General features: G+C 38.0%; 1 protein-coding gene across 7 annotated transcripts in view; it reads left to right on the top strand.

Moving 5' to 3' along the window:
* CDC42BPA (CDC42 binding protein kinase alpha) overlaps nt 1-17,948 on the top strand; it is a 184,234-nt gene that overhangs the window by 133,560 nt on the left and 32,726 nt on the right. For 6 of the 7 annotated variants that reach the window (XM_069009291.1, XM_069009289.1, XM_069009290.1 and 3 more), the window contains 6 exons: nt 3,896-4,001; nt 4,284-4,432; nt 5,563-5,654; nt 8,303-8,379; nt 16,606-16,725; nt 17,407-17,487. In XM_069009291.1, the coding sequence (XP_068865392.1) occupies nt 3,896-4,001; nt 4,284-4,432; nt 5,563-5,654; nt 8,303-8,379; nt 16,606-16,725; nt 17,407-17,487 (625 nt within the window). Of the gene's footprint in view, nt 1-3,895; nt 4,002-4,283; nt 4,433-5,562; nt 5,655-8,302; nt 8,380-9,542; nt 9,591-16,605; nt 16,726-17,406; nt 17,488-17,948 lie in introns of all 7 variants that reach the window. The other variant, XM_069009295.1, reaches the window with a different exon arrangement.

Raw genomic sequence — 17,948 nt, 5'->3', positions numbered from 1 at the left:
ATGGGAGATGGGAAAGAGATTAATTGCACTGGAGGTTAATGCAGTCACTTTAAAAAGGAATATTTTAAATAGCCGTGGTACCATATTTCTGTGCTGTGCAGAAAGGAGGTCACTGGAAATCTTGGTAGTGATTCCCAGTGTACTTGGCAAGAACCTTAATTTGGGAGGGATTAATGTAACCTAGTTGTACAGATCCTAAGGTAGAAAACTCAATAAATCCCATGACTAGTACTCTAGAAGTCTGTTTTTCTCACCGCAGGTTGAAAAGAAAGCCTGCCTAACTCACTCAGGTGGATAATTCTGTATTGTTGAGTATGTTTATGTGGATGAGCTGAATCCTACCTGTTTTATCTATAGAATGGATGTTAGGCTAAGATTCAGCCTGGCCAGAAGCTGTCACTGTTGTTTACCAGAATATTCAGTTCATATTTTACTTACCAGCCAGATTTTTTTTTTACTATGGTTGATTTTCTCTTAATTGATTTCATTGAAAAAAAACCCAAGACAAAACCACCAAAAAAAAAAGTACCAACTACCCCCTCCCAACACTTCTAAACTAAGTCAAAGCTTAAAGAAGCCCCGAAATTTGGGTTGGGGTTTTTTCGGTTGTTTTAAAATCTGTTTGCTCTCAGAAAAAAAAGCACACACAAATTTTGAAGAAAAAAATAGCAAAAATTCTATGCATGTTGAACTGTTAAGAAACTCAAAACATGTAAAATTCTGAGATGTGCTGTATTTGAAGTAAGAACAGTCAGAAGTTAATTATCTCTAAAATAGAAATTCTGGAGGGTGGGGTGAAATTTCAGGGCCCAGGAGCAGAAGGAAGTGGTAAAAATTTTTAGAGAAATATTTTTAAAAACCAGGTTTTATTGGAGACAGCAGGGGAAAAATTAAAAATGAGGTTAGAGACTTTGAGCATACTGGGACAACAACAGAAATTTAAAAGCACCAAGAGACTAGAGGAGTCATGACTCTCAGATTTCCTTGGGGTTTTTAAATCAGGTTAAACAGAGCTTGGTGTAAGACCCCAGGGCTTTAAGACCACTTCTGCTGAGCAAAATTCTTTGGTCCTCTGGGTCCATTTTGTATTGTAAAGTATCCCAGCTGGAAACCCACTGAGCCTCCTGACAAGCAGCATACGGATGGCAGCCAGTGGTTATGTGAAGGTTGTCATGATGTTGGCTCCAACCAAAAGGTCAAATTTAATTTTACAGGAACTTGTACCATATTGCTCTTCTGGGTTCTTTGCATTGATGAACTAAGCTTGGAAGGGCAATTTTATCTGAAAACAGACCAGTTAATCTAAATTTTCAGTAAAGAAAGAAGTGACTGGGTGGAACCTGAAGAACTTCCCTTCCTTAGGTCTCTTGCTGTGCTTGTCAGGGCTCTCCATCAGAATGAGGACAAGGAGAGAAACATTAGCAGGAGTTACTTTGCCATTCTTGCTCGTTTTTTCTTTAATTTTAATTTTTTTAAGCCAACCAAATGGGACAACCTCAGCAAAACAATAACAAATAAAAAAGCTCCAAGAGCTCTTGGGTCCACATAAGGCTTAATCAACGTATGTCATTACTGAGAGAATTTTGCCATCTAGTGGACAACAAAACCACCTCGGTTCCAAATTTTACTGCTTTAATTTACCGTTTTCTAGAGCCTGAGGAGTTCCCCTTGAATTCAGTACAGATTGTTGTAAAAATTTACTTTATGTTTTCATTTTCTAGATTTCTACATGTCTGTGGAACATCTCTCTTAGGTTTTTGCATGTGCAGCTTTTCAGCATTTAGAGCTTGAGGGTTCTGTGCATTATAAACCAAAAAACTGAAGTGTTTCCTCTCCTTCCATCAGGAAGGATATGGCATCATAAAAATGGGCATAGTAATTGGACCCCTTTTTTTCTGCAAAGATTTTACATGTCATTAAAAATAGAGAAAATTAAATGCTGATTCCTAAATCTCTTTCCCTTCTCATACATCAGGAAGACTTACTCTCACCTTGAGAGCCTCATGTTCTTTTTATTCTTGCTTTAACTTTTTTCTTTTTACAGTGTATCTAATCATGTGCTCACTACCCCCAAGAAGCATCTTTAACTACTTCTCACATCTTTTGCCCACTGTTGTAGACATAGTGGTTTGTGTAGGCTCAGATTACTTGTATCTGGTTGTCAAAATATGTCATCCAGAATGTTATGGGAAAAGAAGTTGGAATGCTGCTTGCATGGAGTTTTGATGTACCTTGAGAAAAACAGTGACTCATTAATATAAAAACTCTCACTGACTCTAATGGTCAGGACATGCAGGGTTTTCTTAGATTCCTCCCCACCTCTTGAACTAAATTATAAGCAGGAGACAAGGAAGAGAAAGCCCAATAAACATTTACTTTTTCATCTTGGGTGTGAGATTTGTGGAAAATGATTGTTAATTTTGCTTTTGCCTCCTCTGTATTACAGCAATCTGTCTTCCTTAAATAAACCTTAAACTGCACACCCAAAAGTCACCACAACCTGCAGATATTTAGCCCGTGGCTTTCACAGTGTGATTGTGCCTTAAGGCCACTGTGAGAAAGCTCTTCAGTTCCTCCCTTGCCCATGACAGTTCAGAGTATGTCTTTCTTGCCTCCTGGCAACTATCTATAAATCTGTGTTGAAACTTTTATAATTAATTAATGGTAAACTTGCAAGTAGCACCATTTCCATGTGTGTATGAACCCCATAGTATCAACCAGAAAAACTTACATTGCCTATAGGAACGAAAGGGGAAACACTTCCTGCTGGAAGGTCACTGTAAGACAAAATCAACCATCTGGAGAACTCTCTTCTCTAGTCCAACATACTTAGGCTTAGAGTTACTTTTAAAGATCAGGAAGCAAGGATAAGTTAATTCTCATGAAACAGAAAAAACGTTTTCCCACTTTCTTACATTTTATTTAAAGCTATTTGATGTTCAGTACTTCGAGCACATCCTAAACATTTCAATGTTTGGTGTTGATAGACTTAGCTGTGATCAAGCTGTGGTATTAACCCTGCTGGTCTCTGAGGCAGCTTGGGGACTTAAGTAAGACCTTGCAGACCTGATACTGCTCTTCTGTGGGCAAAATGAAAGTGTTCAGAGCCAGGCATGTGAGGAAACGGGGTGGGCGGGGTGATGTTGGGTTTTCTTCTGTTTGTTTGTTTTAGGTTTTTCATAAGTTACTTAGTTTCAGTCAGTTAATTTTTTAGCAACTTTCTTTACATGTTAACACCTGAGGCAATGTGAAGAAAGAACCTTCTACTGTGATTAATCACAGAAAATTGTTGTTCTTTCTTTGTAACTGATGATCAAAGAATCTGAGAAACAGGCATGTCTCCTCCTTGTTGTCTTTACACCCAGAAAACATGTCTGGATAGAAAACAAGCTCGGTGGATGAGAGAGCCTCTTCTGGCTTATGCTGTTTAATAACATTAGAAGTAGACTCTCCCTGTTTAATTAGCACTTCTTGAAGTAGCCTCACTGTTTAACTGCTAGTTCTCATAGTCACTTGGTACAGTAAAGTTAACCATGAGTTCCAATATTATCTGGACAATTGAATTGTTAATTATTGGTTGTGAATTTTGTCTTAATTTGCTCCCTAAAAATAGGTTTAAAGATTTCTTTCTCACAGTAGCTGATAGGTGGTTCTTAAATTTTCATTACTTGTCTTAGTGGTGCATATTGTTTAATGAATCTCCACAAAGCAGCAAAGAATTAGTTCTGTGTGGTTTTTTGTTTGGGCTTTTGTTGTTGTTTTTCTCCTTATGTTTTATGACTCTCTTTGCATTCTGTATTTATCTGTTTCTGGTTGTTAGCTTGTTGGAGGGACTTCTGTTTTTCTTTAAATTCTTTGGTTAAAACATCTTATTTTTTCTGATGTAATTGTTTAGGGTAAGCGATGAAAAAGATGCTCGAGGTTATCTTCAAGCCTTGGCCTCTAAAATGACAGAAGAGCTGGAAGCCCTGAGGAACTCCAGTTTGGGTGCTAGAGCTACAGTAAGACTTTACTTCCATACATCAGAAGGGGTTGTTTTTTTTTTTAAAACCCATTGATTGGATAGTTTCAGCTGCAGCAATAATTTGTCTGTAGAGTCTATGTTAATCAAAAGTTAAACTTTCCTAGAGCTTCCCTTCTGAATAACTGAATATCCAATACCAAACTCCTATGTTAAGGACATTAATAGACTGAGAAATGTAGTTGTTGAAGTTAGTTACATTCCTCATTTTCAGCTTCCTTTCCTCTTACCCTTTCTACTCCATTTTTTGATTCTTTCCTAGGACATGCCCTGGAAGATGCGACGCTTTGCAAAGCTGGATATGTCTGCAAGGCTGGAGCTCCAGTCTGCTCTTGATGCTGAAATCCGAGCCAAACAGGCTATTCAAGATGAGCTGAACAAAGTCAAAGCTTCCTGTATCTCTACAGAGTGGTAAGATTGAATTGTTCTGATGCAAATTTACTTTGATACCACCCAGGAAATGTCATCAAATCATTACTTTTATCTACCTTGTCTGTCAAAATTTGATCATGAATGATATGCCGGTTTCATACACCCAGATGAGAAAAAAACCTACATCTCCCTTCATTGTTTGAACAGCTGAACACTTACTGGGGGAAGTTGAAGTCTTGAAGCCTTTCAGAGGGAACACTTTCTCTTTAATAATGTGGTTTCTCCTAGTTGTGATAACAAGTCCAAATGCAGAGTGTGAGTTTGTGTCTTAGAACACGTTCTTTTCTATTCTGCTGAAACTGCATTGGGTTAGCTGACTAAAATCAGTGATTTGCACAGTAAGAAGTAATAATGCTTATGGGCTAGTATGAATTTTTTTATTCCTTCCTCAGACCTCTCTCTTTCTCACTTCTACCTCACCACCCCCACAACAGAACTTATTCTGAGTTGGGTGAATGCCTGAAACAGGGGGTTGGGTAGGAAGTGGTTCCATTTTTCTAGGCATCCAGCTTCACCCTAGCTCAGAGCACTGGTGTGTTTTGCAGCTTTAGGAAAGCAGTAGGATAGAGCTAAAATTCAAGTATGTTACCTGTAAAATGGGAACATCTGGTTCACCTACCTTGAATGTTTTTCAGGCCAGGTAATGTGATGATAGGCAGTGTTGGAGATCGTGTAAGAACAGGAGAGCCAGTTTGACAGGCAAGAGTGAGAAATGTGCTCAAATTGCAGAGTAGTGTTACCTCTCATCTGTGAGTCAGAAAGCACTGAAACAACCAACTGTAAAGGAACTGAGAAAAAAAATAATTCAACGGAATCTATTAGTATCACAGGTACTTGATTAACAAATAAATTTTATTGAAAAACAGGACTTTTTAAAACATAAAAATACATACAGTCTTTTTTTTTCTCATTCACAGGATGCAAGCTCACACAATTACTTAGAAATTAGAGACATGAAAAACATGAACCTATTTAATAGATAAATTGCTTTTTTCTGTAAACTAAACAGTCCTGATAGATTTATTCTGGCATTTGAAGACGTTAGGAACAAGAGTGACTTGTATCATGGGTTCTCAATATTTACATACATTTTTTGTGTTCTTTTGAAGTAAATTGCAAGAATCTGAGAAGAAGAACATGGAGCTTTTGGCAGACATCGAAAGGCTAAAAAAGGAGACAGAAGAGCTTAGATCAGAAAAGGGTATGGCAACTGATATCCAAGTAAATAGTGTGTCACATTGGTGGGTACATCTTATCAACCAGGTGTCACCTTGAAACTGAAATATGATACCAACATGTGAGCACAACACTTGCATGTTAAGATGTACCCACAGCAGTTGCATTTGCACTTGTAATATTTGTAATACACCTCAGTTTTGTTGGGACCTTTGACCAATAAGGTATTATTTGAGTGGAGACTGCATTGTTTTTATTTGGCCTGTGTATGGTGATTTACTGCCAGAAATATAGATGTATTATTATATATTATTATAATACTATAATAATATATATTATATTTTATTTTATTCTATACTATTATACTGTTAGAATATAGATATATTTCTAACCTTTTCTCCTTTATGATGGGTGAAGGTATTTAGACATCAGTATGGATCATAATGTTCACCTATGAGTGTTTTGGGCCTGTCTAAACAGAGAGTAAACAACTGCAGAGGAATTCATAGCATTTGTTTGTTTCTGGGATGACTTAATTGATAGGCTTTGCAGCCACAGAGTGAGCAGTGTGGTCATGAGTGCTTTGCTGTGGTATTAAGAGTATGTTCTGGGATTACTGTTGCATCTGTCCAACACTATTTTGCACTGTTGCTGGGAGAAGAGACTTTTTTGGTAATTCTGCAATGAAAAAAATATTCATTAAGAGATGATTAATGATTTGGCTGATTCTTTGCAGTTTCTGTAGTAGCTCTAATATTTGTGTCTTATGAGTCACATGGGAAGAAGTATTTTTCAGGCCAAATGGAATTACCTAATTTTCTGTAGGGAGCTATGTGAACTCCAGAATTTCAATACCCTGGCAACAATTGCTGCATTGGGATGTCAAATATTTTTCAGCCTTTCCAGCTTAATGGCTGGTCAGTCAGTAAAGTATTATAGTTTACATTCATCTGCTGTATATAGGCCTCCCAGTGCTGACTGACTGGTAAAAATAACTCACACCTATACAGAACATTAAAAAATCATGCCAAGTAGCAAATAAGACTTAGGGAATTTATACTTCCTCATCTTGATGCTTAGCACTGATACCAGGATTATGCTTCCTCCAAGTACTTGGAGAGAAGCTCCTGATAGCATCTCCTTGGAGACAAAAATACTTTGTTGTGTTTAGCTTTCATTTATATGTTCTTGAACTTTCTTAAATATTATGCATGGTTACTTGACTTTTGAAATCTTCCTTTGTGTTAAATAATGTTATGAATTTATAATTCATATTTTGCCCTCTATTTTTTCCAGTATTTAAAACCTTATTGTTCTGGTGAGATAAACATTTACTCTTGGCTGAAAACAAACAAGCAAGCAAAAGTACTGTTCAAGGAAACATTAGTCATGCTTTTTAACAGAATTACATTAGTAATGTTCTACTGCAATTATTCAAACAGTCTGATAGAAATGCACCTTAATCTAAATCGTTATAATCTTTGGATTTGGTTTTCTCTTACAAGAAGAAATACATTGCTGTTTGAATCATGAACTGTATAGAAGATTCCAGTGTAGTCAATGTACAGTGGTAGAGCAACTTGCAGCGTGTGGAAATTGATTTCTAGGAAGGGATTATTTGGATTGGCACCTAATCCTTTTCTGTTTATAAATATATTCCAGAAATTTAGACAGGTGGGTTAAAGCTTGCTGGAAGTATTCCATAAAGTGGTCGGTAATTTGAAAATTGCTTTTACTATTTTACTGTGATTTCAGTGTATTTATATTTTACAGAGGAAAGGGTTCTTTGTAACTTCATTCACTGTGGGTTGCATTTAGAGCATATAGGGTGATATGGCTAAATAGAGGAAGACACTGACATTTTTTAAAAGAAATCGATAACTTCTGATAGCATCATTCTTTTGAGATGCACACAGTCCTGCGGGCTCTGGTCATCATAAATACATGTATATATGTGTACATAATGTATTTATAGCATTGAGAAGAATAGAGTTTGTACACATCTGTGAAGTATAAACACCCACACAGCAACTTGAATTAGGAAAGAAGAAGGAAAAAAATACCAGTTGGAGCAAGTTAAAGGGCCGAGGTGTGGCAGCCTCTGCAGCTCCAGGGGATGCAGTATTCCCGCTCCACTAGCCTGGCTGAGCATCACTTCAATGATGTGGTGTGACAGAGACATCTGAAGCTTCACCCAGGATTGTATTACTGCTGGGCACTCAGCAGGGAGAGGTGGCAGACAGGCACAGAGCATGGCTCAAGGAACCCATCTTGTTGGGAAATGCAGTGTTTTTGTTGGCTCCAGCTGCTCTTGGCTCGGTGGGATGTGCCATGTGTGAGCAGAGCAGAGATGGCACCTGCTGCATTGGTGTGTGGTGCAGATGGACATGAGCACCTTAGAAACCAGTGCCTGCTGCATAACAGACAGGTACAAAGAGCCTGTTTTCACATGGAACTCACACCACACACATCCTAGCTTGGGAAAGGTTAATTAAACATGCGCTTCTCTGGTACAAAAATCCTTAACTCTGGAAAACAAACCAAATGTGCAGCTTATTTCAAAAAATGTAGGTATTTCAGGTGGACACTCAAAACTCTGATTCAGCCAAGGCGAAGGTCCTCCATGAAAAGGTCATTTTTTCTGTAGCTTAAAAACCTGCTGCTGTTTTCTAGGTGTAAAGCACCAAGACTCACAGAATTCTTTCTTGGCATTTTTGAATGCGCCTACCTCTGCTCTGGATCAATTTGAAGTAAGTGCACAGCTATTCTAACTCTGTTAGTCAGTGGAACTGCTGTTGTGTGTAGGTTATGTGCATATTTGCTGAGAGTTTGCTCCTGTATTTTTATTGTATCACCCCAGTAATATCTGCGTATAATAATATGTGAGAATTGTTTGTCATTTACAGTGCTGGCTGTCTTCTCTTGAATGCTTGTAATCACAGTGAATTCTCTCTCAAACCTTGAATGCAGAAATTTGCCTGATTTTGCAGTGAACATGAAAAGCATAGTTGTTCAAATGGCTTTTCTTTATATTCACAAAAATGCTAAGTAAAGCAGGTAGTGGTTTGGTAAAAATGAGAAAAAAATATGTAAATCATCCTTGATTGTATCCCATGAAGTCACTGGTACTGTTTATTAGGTTGTTTTCATCCTCTGTTCATTTTACACAGATCTGTAAAATCCAGATAATTGCTATTCATCTCCTCTCCACAGATCCTTTTATTTAAAAAATGAATCTGTTTAATACGTTTGTCACTTCTAGACAAAAGACCAGAGTAGGTAGAAAGCCTGGCAGGAAAAAATTGAAACAATACTATACATTTATTATCTTCTTTTTTAATCAACAGTAAGCAAAGCATCATCTTTCTTTTGAAAGAACTGCTGAGGTGAAATATTCGTCAAACTGAATTCAGATAATACAAGGCACCACCTTTACAGCTAGGCATTAATCTAAAGTTTGCCCCTTTTTTTCCTGATTCAAGTACAAGATCATCACATTTAGCTATGAAAGAGCATAATCCCTGCTGTTACTGATGTCCTAGAATTTTCTTTCTTTTCATTATGTATTCACTAATTCATTGTTCTTTCCTGAAGTCCTCACTATTAACACAGTTTTAAAACTTCCTTTGTAATAATTTATCTTATAAGTTACTTCCAGTATAAGAATCCTGTTGGGCTTGTAGGAATATTATTTTATTGAGTAAATGCTGGGAAAACACTGGTTTCTTTACAGATAGTACATTAATTAATTGTCCATGAAAGGCAATTAATGAAAACTTACTCAGGTAACTGTTACTGCCACTGGTTATTTACAGTTCTTTATTTTTGCACTTTTATTTATATTGAACAGTTTTCTTCATCCATCTCTTTCTCTCTCTCTCTTTTTCTTTTACTGCTGTTTTCATTAAAATAGGATTCCTTTTCCTCCTCTTCATCCTCATTGATTGATTTTATGGATGACGTAAGTCTGACTTTCAACCCAGTAAATCCCTCAATAACAGATCAGTTGATTGATTTGGAATAGCCAAACATTAATGCAGTCAACTTAAAAAATCTGCAAGTGCAGTGGAGAGCAAAGCATTTCTGTAATAGCACCCTTACACCTATTCATACAGATAGGTATTCTGTTTTGGAATAAATGCTTTTCTTTAGCTGCAGGTGAATAATTCTTAATTGCAAACAGTTTTTCTGATGGGAAAAAGCTGCTTTTAGGCATTGTCTATTGATATGGCCTGTGGAAAATGGTTCCAAAATCACCCGCACATTTATGTATTTAATTCTTTTGCTTCATATTATTCCTTTATCATGAGTTGTTTCCCTAAGTTTTCTCATCACTTTTATTAAAATGTTTCTCTTGCATACAGTTAATTTCTGTTTGCTCGGATAAAATATTTTCACTTTCTTAGCCTGCATTGTGAGAAGTCATTTTCATTATGACTGAAATGAACTTACTACTTTTTATTGCCATTTGAGATGCAGGTTTTCTGTCAGGACTTTGTTTAAATACACCCACTAGTTAATTGCATATGAAGAGAATTGAATTAAAAGCTGAAAATTGACTGCATTATATTTCTTCCAAACCGAAGCAGTAGGGCCCATAAAAGTCATAATCAATAAACTTTTTGAAATCCAAGTGTATGGAGTCCCATCCATGACAGCTCTGTAGGTATAATTGTGTGTGTGTCTCTGTCCTCGTAGATGTCTTTGTACATATTATGCATAATACATTCACAAATATTTATGCATATGTGTTTAACACAGTGTAATCCTATTGGCATCCAAATGTGATACAATTCATTTTATTTGAGAAATGTCTGCTGTCAAGAGTGTAGCAAAGAGGATGAGGTATATGGGACTTTTCTGCTGCTTTCATTTCCTTTCACTTACTCTGAAAAACTGCTTTTCTTCTGGATGCTTTTACTCTCTAAATCAGGTATATACCCCGGACAAAATGTGAAGGTTCATCTGTGGTGTCATAGTAGAAGGCACTTACCTGCATTTTTGTGTAGCATACAGAAAACTCGTGTCTTGCTGATATTGCTGGAATTGTATTACTACCAAAAAAAAAAAAAAAAGAGGGTACAGTTTCCTGTTGTGTAAATCCACAAAAAATGAATATTTAGATTCTTTATCTGGATTAAAGAAAACATGTTCTGTGTTACCTGGGTATTAGGAACACTTATTTTATATCAGCAGGTTCTTGAATAGAAATTTATCTTTAAAAATATCTAAAACACTCCCCTAAAACATAGTAAAAGAAAAATAAAGGATATATATATATATGGAAGTTACTGATAATGTTCTATTTTGCAAGGGGAAGCTTTGGACAAGGATATTTTCCTGATTGCTGTCTAGTTAGTTTTGAAGGACTTCAGTACTTTATTCTGTTTGTATTGTTCCTTGCTTTTTGTTGGTTTTTTTTAGAGAAGGCAGCATCATTTTCCACAAGCATTTTGACAAAATAATTTTTTTTTTCCTCAATGCAAGTGAGTAATTTTCAGCTGCTGGCATACATCCTTTAATAGCAATTCTTCTTGATTGGTCCACCCAGATCAGATCTTTGCAGATGCTCACTTTTAGTCTCAGTTTAAGTTTCAGGTATTAATATTTATATTGTTGCTCGTAGTTAGCTTCCTGCACATGGAGTCAGACTTCCCCTGTTCCATCTTCAATTTGTGTCCAACAGGAGGGTTTTTTTCTCAGTTGCACTTGGCAAAAGTACATCTCCTGCATGGACTGGCCAGGGGCTCATGTCTGTAACACCAAGGCAGGATTCTCTCTCATCTGACAAAACTGCAGAAAAAGAAGAGGTGACTGCTGAAAGAGGGAAGAGCACCTTGCAGAGAAATACGAGACATTCTGTCTTTGTTAGAAAGAGGGATAAAGCTGCTATCTGTGTTAGTAGATGAAAAGTGGTATCATTCAGTTGTGCTGAAAGTCAGTTCTGCATCTTTGATTTATTGGACAATAACTTGATTGATTCATAGCATAATTTATAGTCTCTGTATTATCTAAATGAGTGGTTATTTATGATTTAGCTTATTGAGTTGGTTTAGTATCAATATATTAGATGGACTTAAATTAAAATAAGGGCATTAAAACTCCCTGCCCACTGGATGTGACCTCCATTCCCTTTCCAATGTCTCTTTTTGGCAGCAGTTACCTTGAAGGGCAGCTTTCCTTGCAGCATCTCCAGAAGAATTAATCTCTTCTCAAACATGAGAAGTGTGTGGGTTCATTGGGTTTTTTGTATTAAGACCAAGGAAGAATCAGAAGTCCTCAGGTCAGACTCATGCAGTGCTGCAGTGTTGCATGGGGTCCAGGAAAGCCTCTCTTGTGATCAGTAACCCCAAGTAAATACTTCTGGTGGCCTGTATTGTTTCTTCAGGCTCCGTGCTTCATTAACGAAGGACAGAGAGTGTGTCACATAATGTGCAGCTGCAGTTGCAAGGCATTCCTTGCAGGATCTCTGAAGTCTGTTTAGCATACAGATGTGCACACAGCACTGGGTTTCCTAGGGTGGGGATGTCTTGTGTGTCTGCCATCCAAATAATGTAACTATTCATAGCACTCTCCAGATGACTGGACTTAATTCTAATTTTTCCTACAAAACAGTAGTTTTGCAATTTCTGCTGGAGAGAAATAAAAACAGATGTCCTGCTGCCTCTGTAGCCTGTAGATGCTGAGGAAAAACATGGTAGCTCACTACTCAGATGAGTAGCAATCGCTGTTGGTTCCTGCCTTGAAAAGATGCTGTGTCAGGTTGGCAGAACTGGTGCCTAAATCCTCATAGCTGTGACAGCCCACACGTTCAGAAACCATCCTTGTATCTCCTCTGCACACAGGGGAGTAGGAATGTGTTTGGAGTCCCTGAATTCCAATGTTGCTGGGGAGGGAAGTCGCCCCCAGTGACTCCAAGAGACTAAATCCTTGCTGCTGTTTCTCCTGTGCGTTGCAGGCTGTCTCAGCAACGTTGTCTAGGTGTTAAGTCTCCTGTGTTCACTAGAAGTGTCTGACAGTGGAAGTGTTGGGTTTTGTTTCTTTGCCAGGTGGATCTTTGTGTATCTCACTAGCTGCGAGAAGCAATCAACTTGTTTTATTTAAGGATGAATTTGTGATTATTTAATAACAATAAAATGGAATCCCATTTTCCCTTGACAAAATTATTTTTCCTGCACACTCAAAAATACTGTTTCTTCCCCTGTTGCTAACACATTAGAAATTAGAAATAGATTTCTTAAGTCCTCCTGCAGTCTGTCCTCACATGCAGTCCCCATGGGCTTTGGCTAGACTAAACAAATCTGAACTCTGTAAGTAGCCACAGACTAACTGATGTTCTGAATTCTTCTTATTGAGCAGAATAAGCCGTAGTAGTCTGTGGTGAGAGCCTTGACTTTACCTGCACATTCATAATTAAGTTGAGTAAATCTGGTTCATAATGATATTTTAAATTGGATGCCTCCAATAAATGACTTCATTCATCTTATTCAAAGCAGAGATGCCAACTGCAAATTAATAGTGCAGTGTAGTCTGCAGTTTCACTATTGTCCAGTGTAAGACTATGGACTTGGAATAGCTGTTCCTTTTTTTTTTTAATATTTCTTCCCTCTTGTTGCCCCAGATAGCTTGTTTTTAAAATACGTGTAACAATGAACATGCTTGTGTGTTTAACCAGTACCTCTGGAGATACAGTGAGGAATTCTGAGGTGATGTTTGTGTCACTGTTTGGTTTTGTAACATATTCTCCTCCTTTCTTTGTTAAAGCTCTCTCCTTCCTGTATTCCAGCTAACAAAGGCAGACGTGTAAGAGGCTGTCTTACTCTATGTGGCCCTTTATTTTTTGCCTGTGGTGTCCATGCCTATGTTTAATGTATGGATTGTGTATTTATCTCACTGCATGTCTTGTGCTGCTGCTGCTGCTGTTTGCTGCTGCTGTGCTGTTTGTTGTTTTCCAGCCATGGGCTCAAAGCTTTTGGAGTATTTCATTTGGCAGTCCTATGAGCAGAATATCACAGTAACTGGAGAAGATGCTTTGGGTGTTCCCATTTCAGTTAACCCTATGAGCAGAATATCTCTGAAACTGGAGAAGATGCTTTGGGTCCTTTCTCATTTTAATGTGAAAGTTCTATGTGGAAGCTGATCAGGCAGATGCAAGCTGGGAAGATGAGCAAACATCAAATGAGGGCCTGTTTGTTTCCTTGCCCTCAGCAGAGGGCGTGTGTTAAGTCATGGGGATTGCCCATAGAAGGTCAAAGTTTGGCGTTTGGGAGGCACATCACAGCAAATGATAGAAAATAGCACAGTACAAAGATAAATAAACGTGGAGTGGGGAATTGGGTAAATGGAGCGTCAAGGAGGATAGGAAAAATTCATGCAAAGAAAATGGAGATGGCTGTGTTGCAGCTGGTTACACTGGAGAAGGGTTTCTGTGGTGTTTCAAAAATCAAGGTGGGTTTTTAAACATGAGTTTACATGTATTACCAAAGCAGACTCAATGAGGATGAATTCCTACCAGTTGTGTTGTGTCCATTTTAATCTTGTACTGCCTCTTTTGTTTCTTTTATACAGATATGTTGGAGGGGATAAGTAAGCATACAAAGCATTTCTGTTGAATATTCAGTAAATAAGCAGCAATGCCCAACAGCTCTAATGATGCCCTTACCCATGCAGTTCAAAGCACACTGCTGAGTCTCTCAGGCAAGCTTACACTACCTGGTTGTTTTTGTTGGTGGTGCCTCCAGTTCAGAAGTTCTCTGTCCTCCAGATGTGTTTATACACTGGGCAGCTTTGGCTCAGACCTGCACGTGTAGGCAGCTATGCACAGTGCTGTGGAAGACAGCAAGGCTGTTACAGTGCAGTAGGAAATAGTGACATCTGCTTTGGGTAATCCAGTGGATTAGTTTAAAACCAGTTTGGATGGTGCTAACATGGGTCTTCATAAACTGTTGACCATAGTGGAGTCAGGTTGCTTTTGTACTTAGTTCTCTTTAAAGCCCGGAACCTGAGATCACTGCAGCAATGCAGCCTAAGGCCCTCGTTTCTGCACTAAAGGTGGAGTAAATTCCCTTCTGCAATGCTGGATCAGGTTCTGTTTGTTTTGTGGGCTTTTTATGTTCGTAAGTAAAGTGAAAATACAGTTGCTACTGTTTCAGCAGTTGTCTTCAACCACAAAGGCTTTGTAGCACATTCCAGAAAGGTTCCATCACTGATATCAGGCTTGTACTACATTTTTTCATAGACACCATGAAAATTCTTTGGTATGCAGATGCTGCTTTGAAAGGGAAAGCCCTTGGAGTGTCTGGAAACATTTATGAAATTATAGATTAGATCTCTGAGTTTTACTTGTAGGAGAAAAGGAGTGCCTGTTTCTTGCTATGAAAAAATTTGCCTGTAGTTACTCGTTGGCCTTATTTTTTAGTAACATTTTTAAGGAGGAGGTAGAATTGTTGAAGGTTAAACAGTCTTTGAGTGGACTCCCAGTTATCACATGTTTAGACTGGATTAAAAAGAAGTTTAAAATAATTGAAGCATGTTATGTGTTTGGGGATTTACTACTTAAGGCATCAGTCTTTTGAATACTGGGTAAAGCTTTCCATTATTATTTGCTTCTGATAAATCTGAGCACAAAATGTTTGCTTTACTGCTACTTTTTGCCACAATGCTTGAAGCACATCATAAATGTGTAGTAAACAGGTGTATCCCAGTGTGAGAATATCCCATTTTCATTTCAGAAATACTTGCAGGCATGTTAATATGCCTAAGTTGATCAAACTGATGAGCATTCTCCACCAGATAATTTTTTGAAGGGTATGGTAAAACTAGAAGCCATCAAACTTAACTCACTGTTTTGAAAAAAGAGTGTATATAAAACTAGCAACTGCACCTGTTCGCTACTGTGACTGAGCTCCTGAAGAACAGGACTGTGTGTGCATGTACAAAATTGGCCTGGCAATATAAACGATTCCCAAAAAGCAGTAAAGTTTGTGGAATTCTTAGTATTGTCAGTGGCAAGTGAGATGAGAAGCACTGGAATGTTCAAATGCTTTATGTAAACATAGCTGCATATTTTAGTTTCTCTCCAGGCTAGCCAAATCCTTGGCAATGGAGAGCTGATGATAGCATTGCTCCAGAAAATCGAGGCATGCCATGGAGCCTTCTGCAGGCCTGCAGCTTTTACTTCTATTATTGGTGGAAAAAAGCATTTTCACTTTTTTTTTTTTTTTCCTTTTTAATGTAATTTTTCATGGAAAGCTTTGTGGGGATGTCTTGTTTTCAAGGAAGAACCCTGCCTCCTCTGATTTTTTTCAGCTGTAATAACAAAAGATAACTTGTCACCCAAGATACCTGTTTGTACCTATGTGCCTTGCTCAGTGTAGCTCTGTGTTGGGCTTGGTTTCATTCTATATATATCAAGGACTAGGAAAGTATTCCCCAGAAGAAACTGTGTTCCTGGTAAGGATCTTTCTGCAGTTCAAATAGGGTGCAAAACCCCCTCAGTTCTTTGTGACTATAATTATCACTACCCTCAGGATATACACTGCTCTGCCTTTTCTCCTTGTTTTCTCCTGAATATGTTTGTAGGAACTTACATGGGCTATGTGGTAATTCCCTTACAACAAATCCCTGCTACCACTGGACAAAACCCAGTAGCATTTAGAAAATATTCACCCTTGAAAAATGCTGAATTACAAGTGCCTTCGAGTGGTTATCAGGGCCCTGAACTAGCAGCTCTTATGCATGTGCTCACCTCTCAGCAGAAGCCTTGGTGTGTTTACATGCAACAACTTTCATTCCATTTTGTTGCTTTGAATTAGGAAGTTGCTTAAACCAGAATTTTTATCCTCTCAGTTCTCTCTTAGGAATTCTACTGCTCCCATGTCTTATTTTGGTAAGAGTTGAGAATTCTTTTTTAATGATGTCTTTGATTTATTTCTTTGGTTGTTGTTTTTTTTTCCTCTCTTGAATTGTTCTCCTAGATTGATTCAGTTGAGAATTTGACATTGTCTAATACTCCATCACGGGATGAAGATAGCAAGTCTCACCTGCATTCAAGATCCAGGTCTCCTTCTACAGCCAGTGAGATTGAACCAATTGAGGTACTTCAGTGTTGAAAGATATCTGTGTTTTTATTTTTTTTTTAGGAGTAACAATTTCATTGTATAAAAATTACTATTGCAAATCTTTTGTTTAGGGTGAAACTCACTCTTCTGCAGCACGACTGTTTAGGACTTTGTAGTAGCCTTCTGCACTAGTGGTAGACTGTGTTTTGGGGAATGTTGCATTTCCTTTCACATATGGTTAATTGAAAAAAGATGGGAACTGTGAATCAATTATTAGTTATAGTCTCTCTTCATAACATATCCTCATTCATGAATATTTTAGAAATATTGGCACAAAGATGATGTTATAATGTAGTTTGCAAAAAAACTATTTGAAGCCCTGCTGGAAGTCTTGTTACTACAAAATGTTGGTCAGACTCCACAACTATAATAGTTTATCCCCTTTCCATGTTAAAAAATTAATTTTGTGGTTATTTATATTAGAAAATACCCAATCACATGTTGAGGATAATGTGAAGTTGGTTTTGACATTTAGGAGATGAATCTTGCTGAGAAATAAGATTTGTTTTGCTGAGTCCTGCATTCATCAGTTTGGTTTCATGGCTTGGATGCTGGGGGGCGGGGGGGGGTGGCACAACTTAGTCTTTTTCCTTTATCCAGACTTTCTTTGACAGTGTGTTCTTGATGTCTGATTGATGCTTTGGGGACTCTGTTCAGGTTGCAGATCATCCTCCCCGTTCAATTCACACACCGACCATGAGGACAGCATACATTGGCTCGGGACTCTCGGCACCAAAGGTATCCTGTCAAGCATTCACACCTTCTCTGTAGCAAGGGGGACGTGTCACTCCTGGGCTGCAGCTTCAGGAGAGCTGTTGTCACACTGACCTTACCAGAACTGCTTAGAAGGGATGTTTATGTGCAAGCTGATTGCTCTCTAAAATGTAAAACCCTTCATTCTTACGTTATGGGATGTAACGAGTTGAACTAGGAATTCCATTGGGGCGGTACACAGGCATTTGATTCTAGGAAAAACAGTAGTTTGGATTTAGAAAGAGGTAAATGAGCCAGAATGTGAAAAAAGAGATGTGCCATCCTGGGAAGAGAGTGTTCTCAGACATGTGTCTGACCAACATAGCTCTACTCTTTGCATACAGTAAGGTCTCACATTAGCATGCCTGTGTGCTAATTAGATGCTTATTCTTGAGAAAAGGCAAAGAGTAGCCCTAAAAAGGAAACCACAGATTTGCCTCTTCTTA

This window comes from Aphelocoma coerulescens, chromosome 3 (assembly GCF_041296385.1).
Source record: "Aphelocoma coerulescens isolate FSJ_1873_10779 chromosome 3, UR_Acoe_1.0, whole genome shotgun sequence".
Lineage (NCBI taxonomy): Eukaryota > Metazoa > Chordata > Aves > Passeriformes > Corvidae > Aphelocoma > Aphelocoma coerulescens.
Note: the sequence above shows the minus strand (reverse complement) of the source record. Positions and strands in the feature narration are given on the sequence as shown.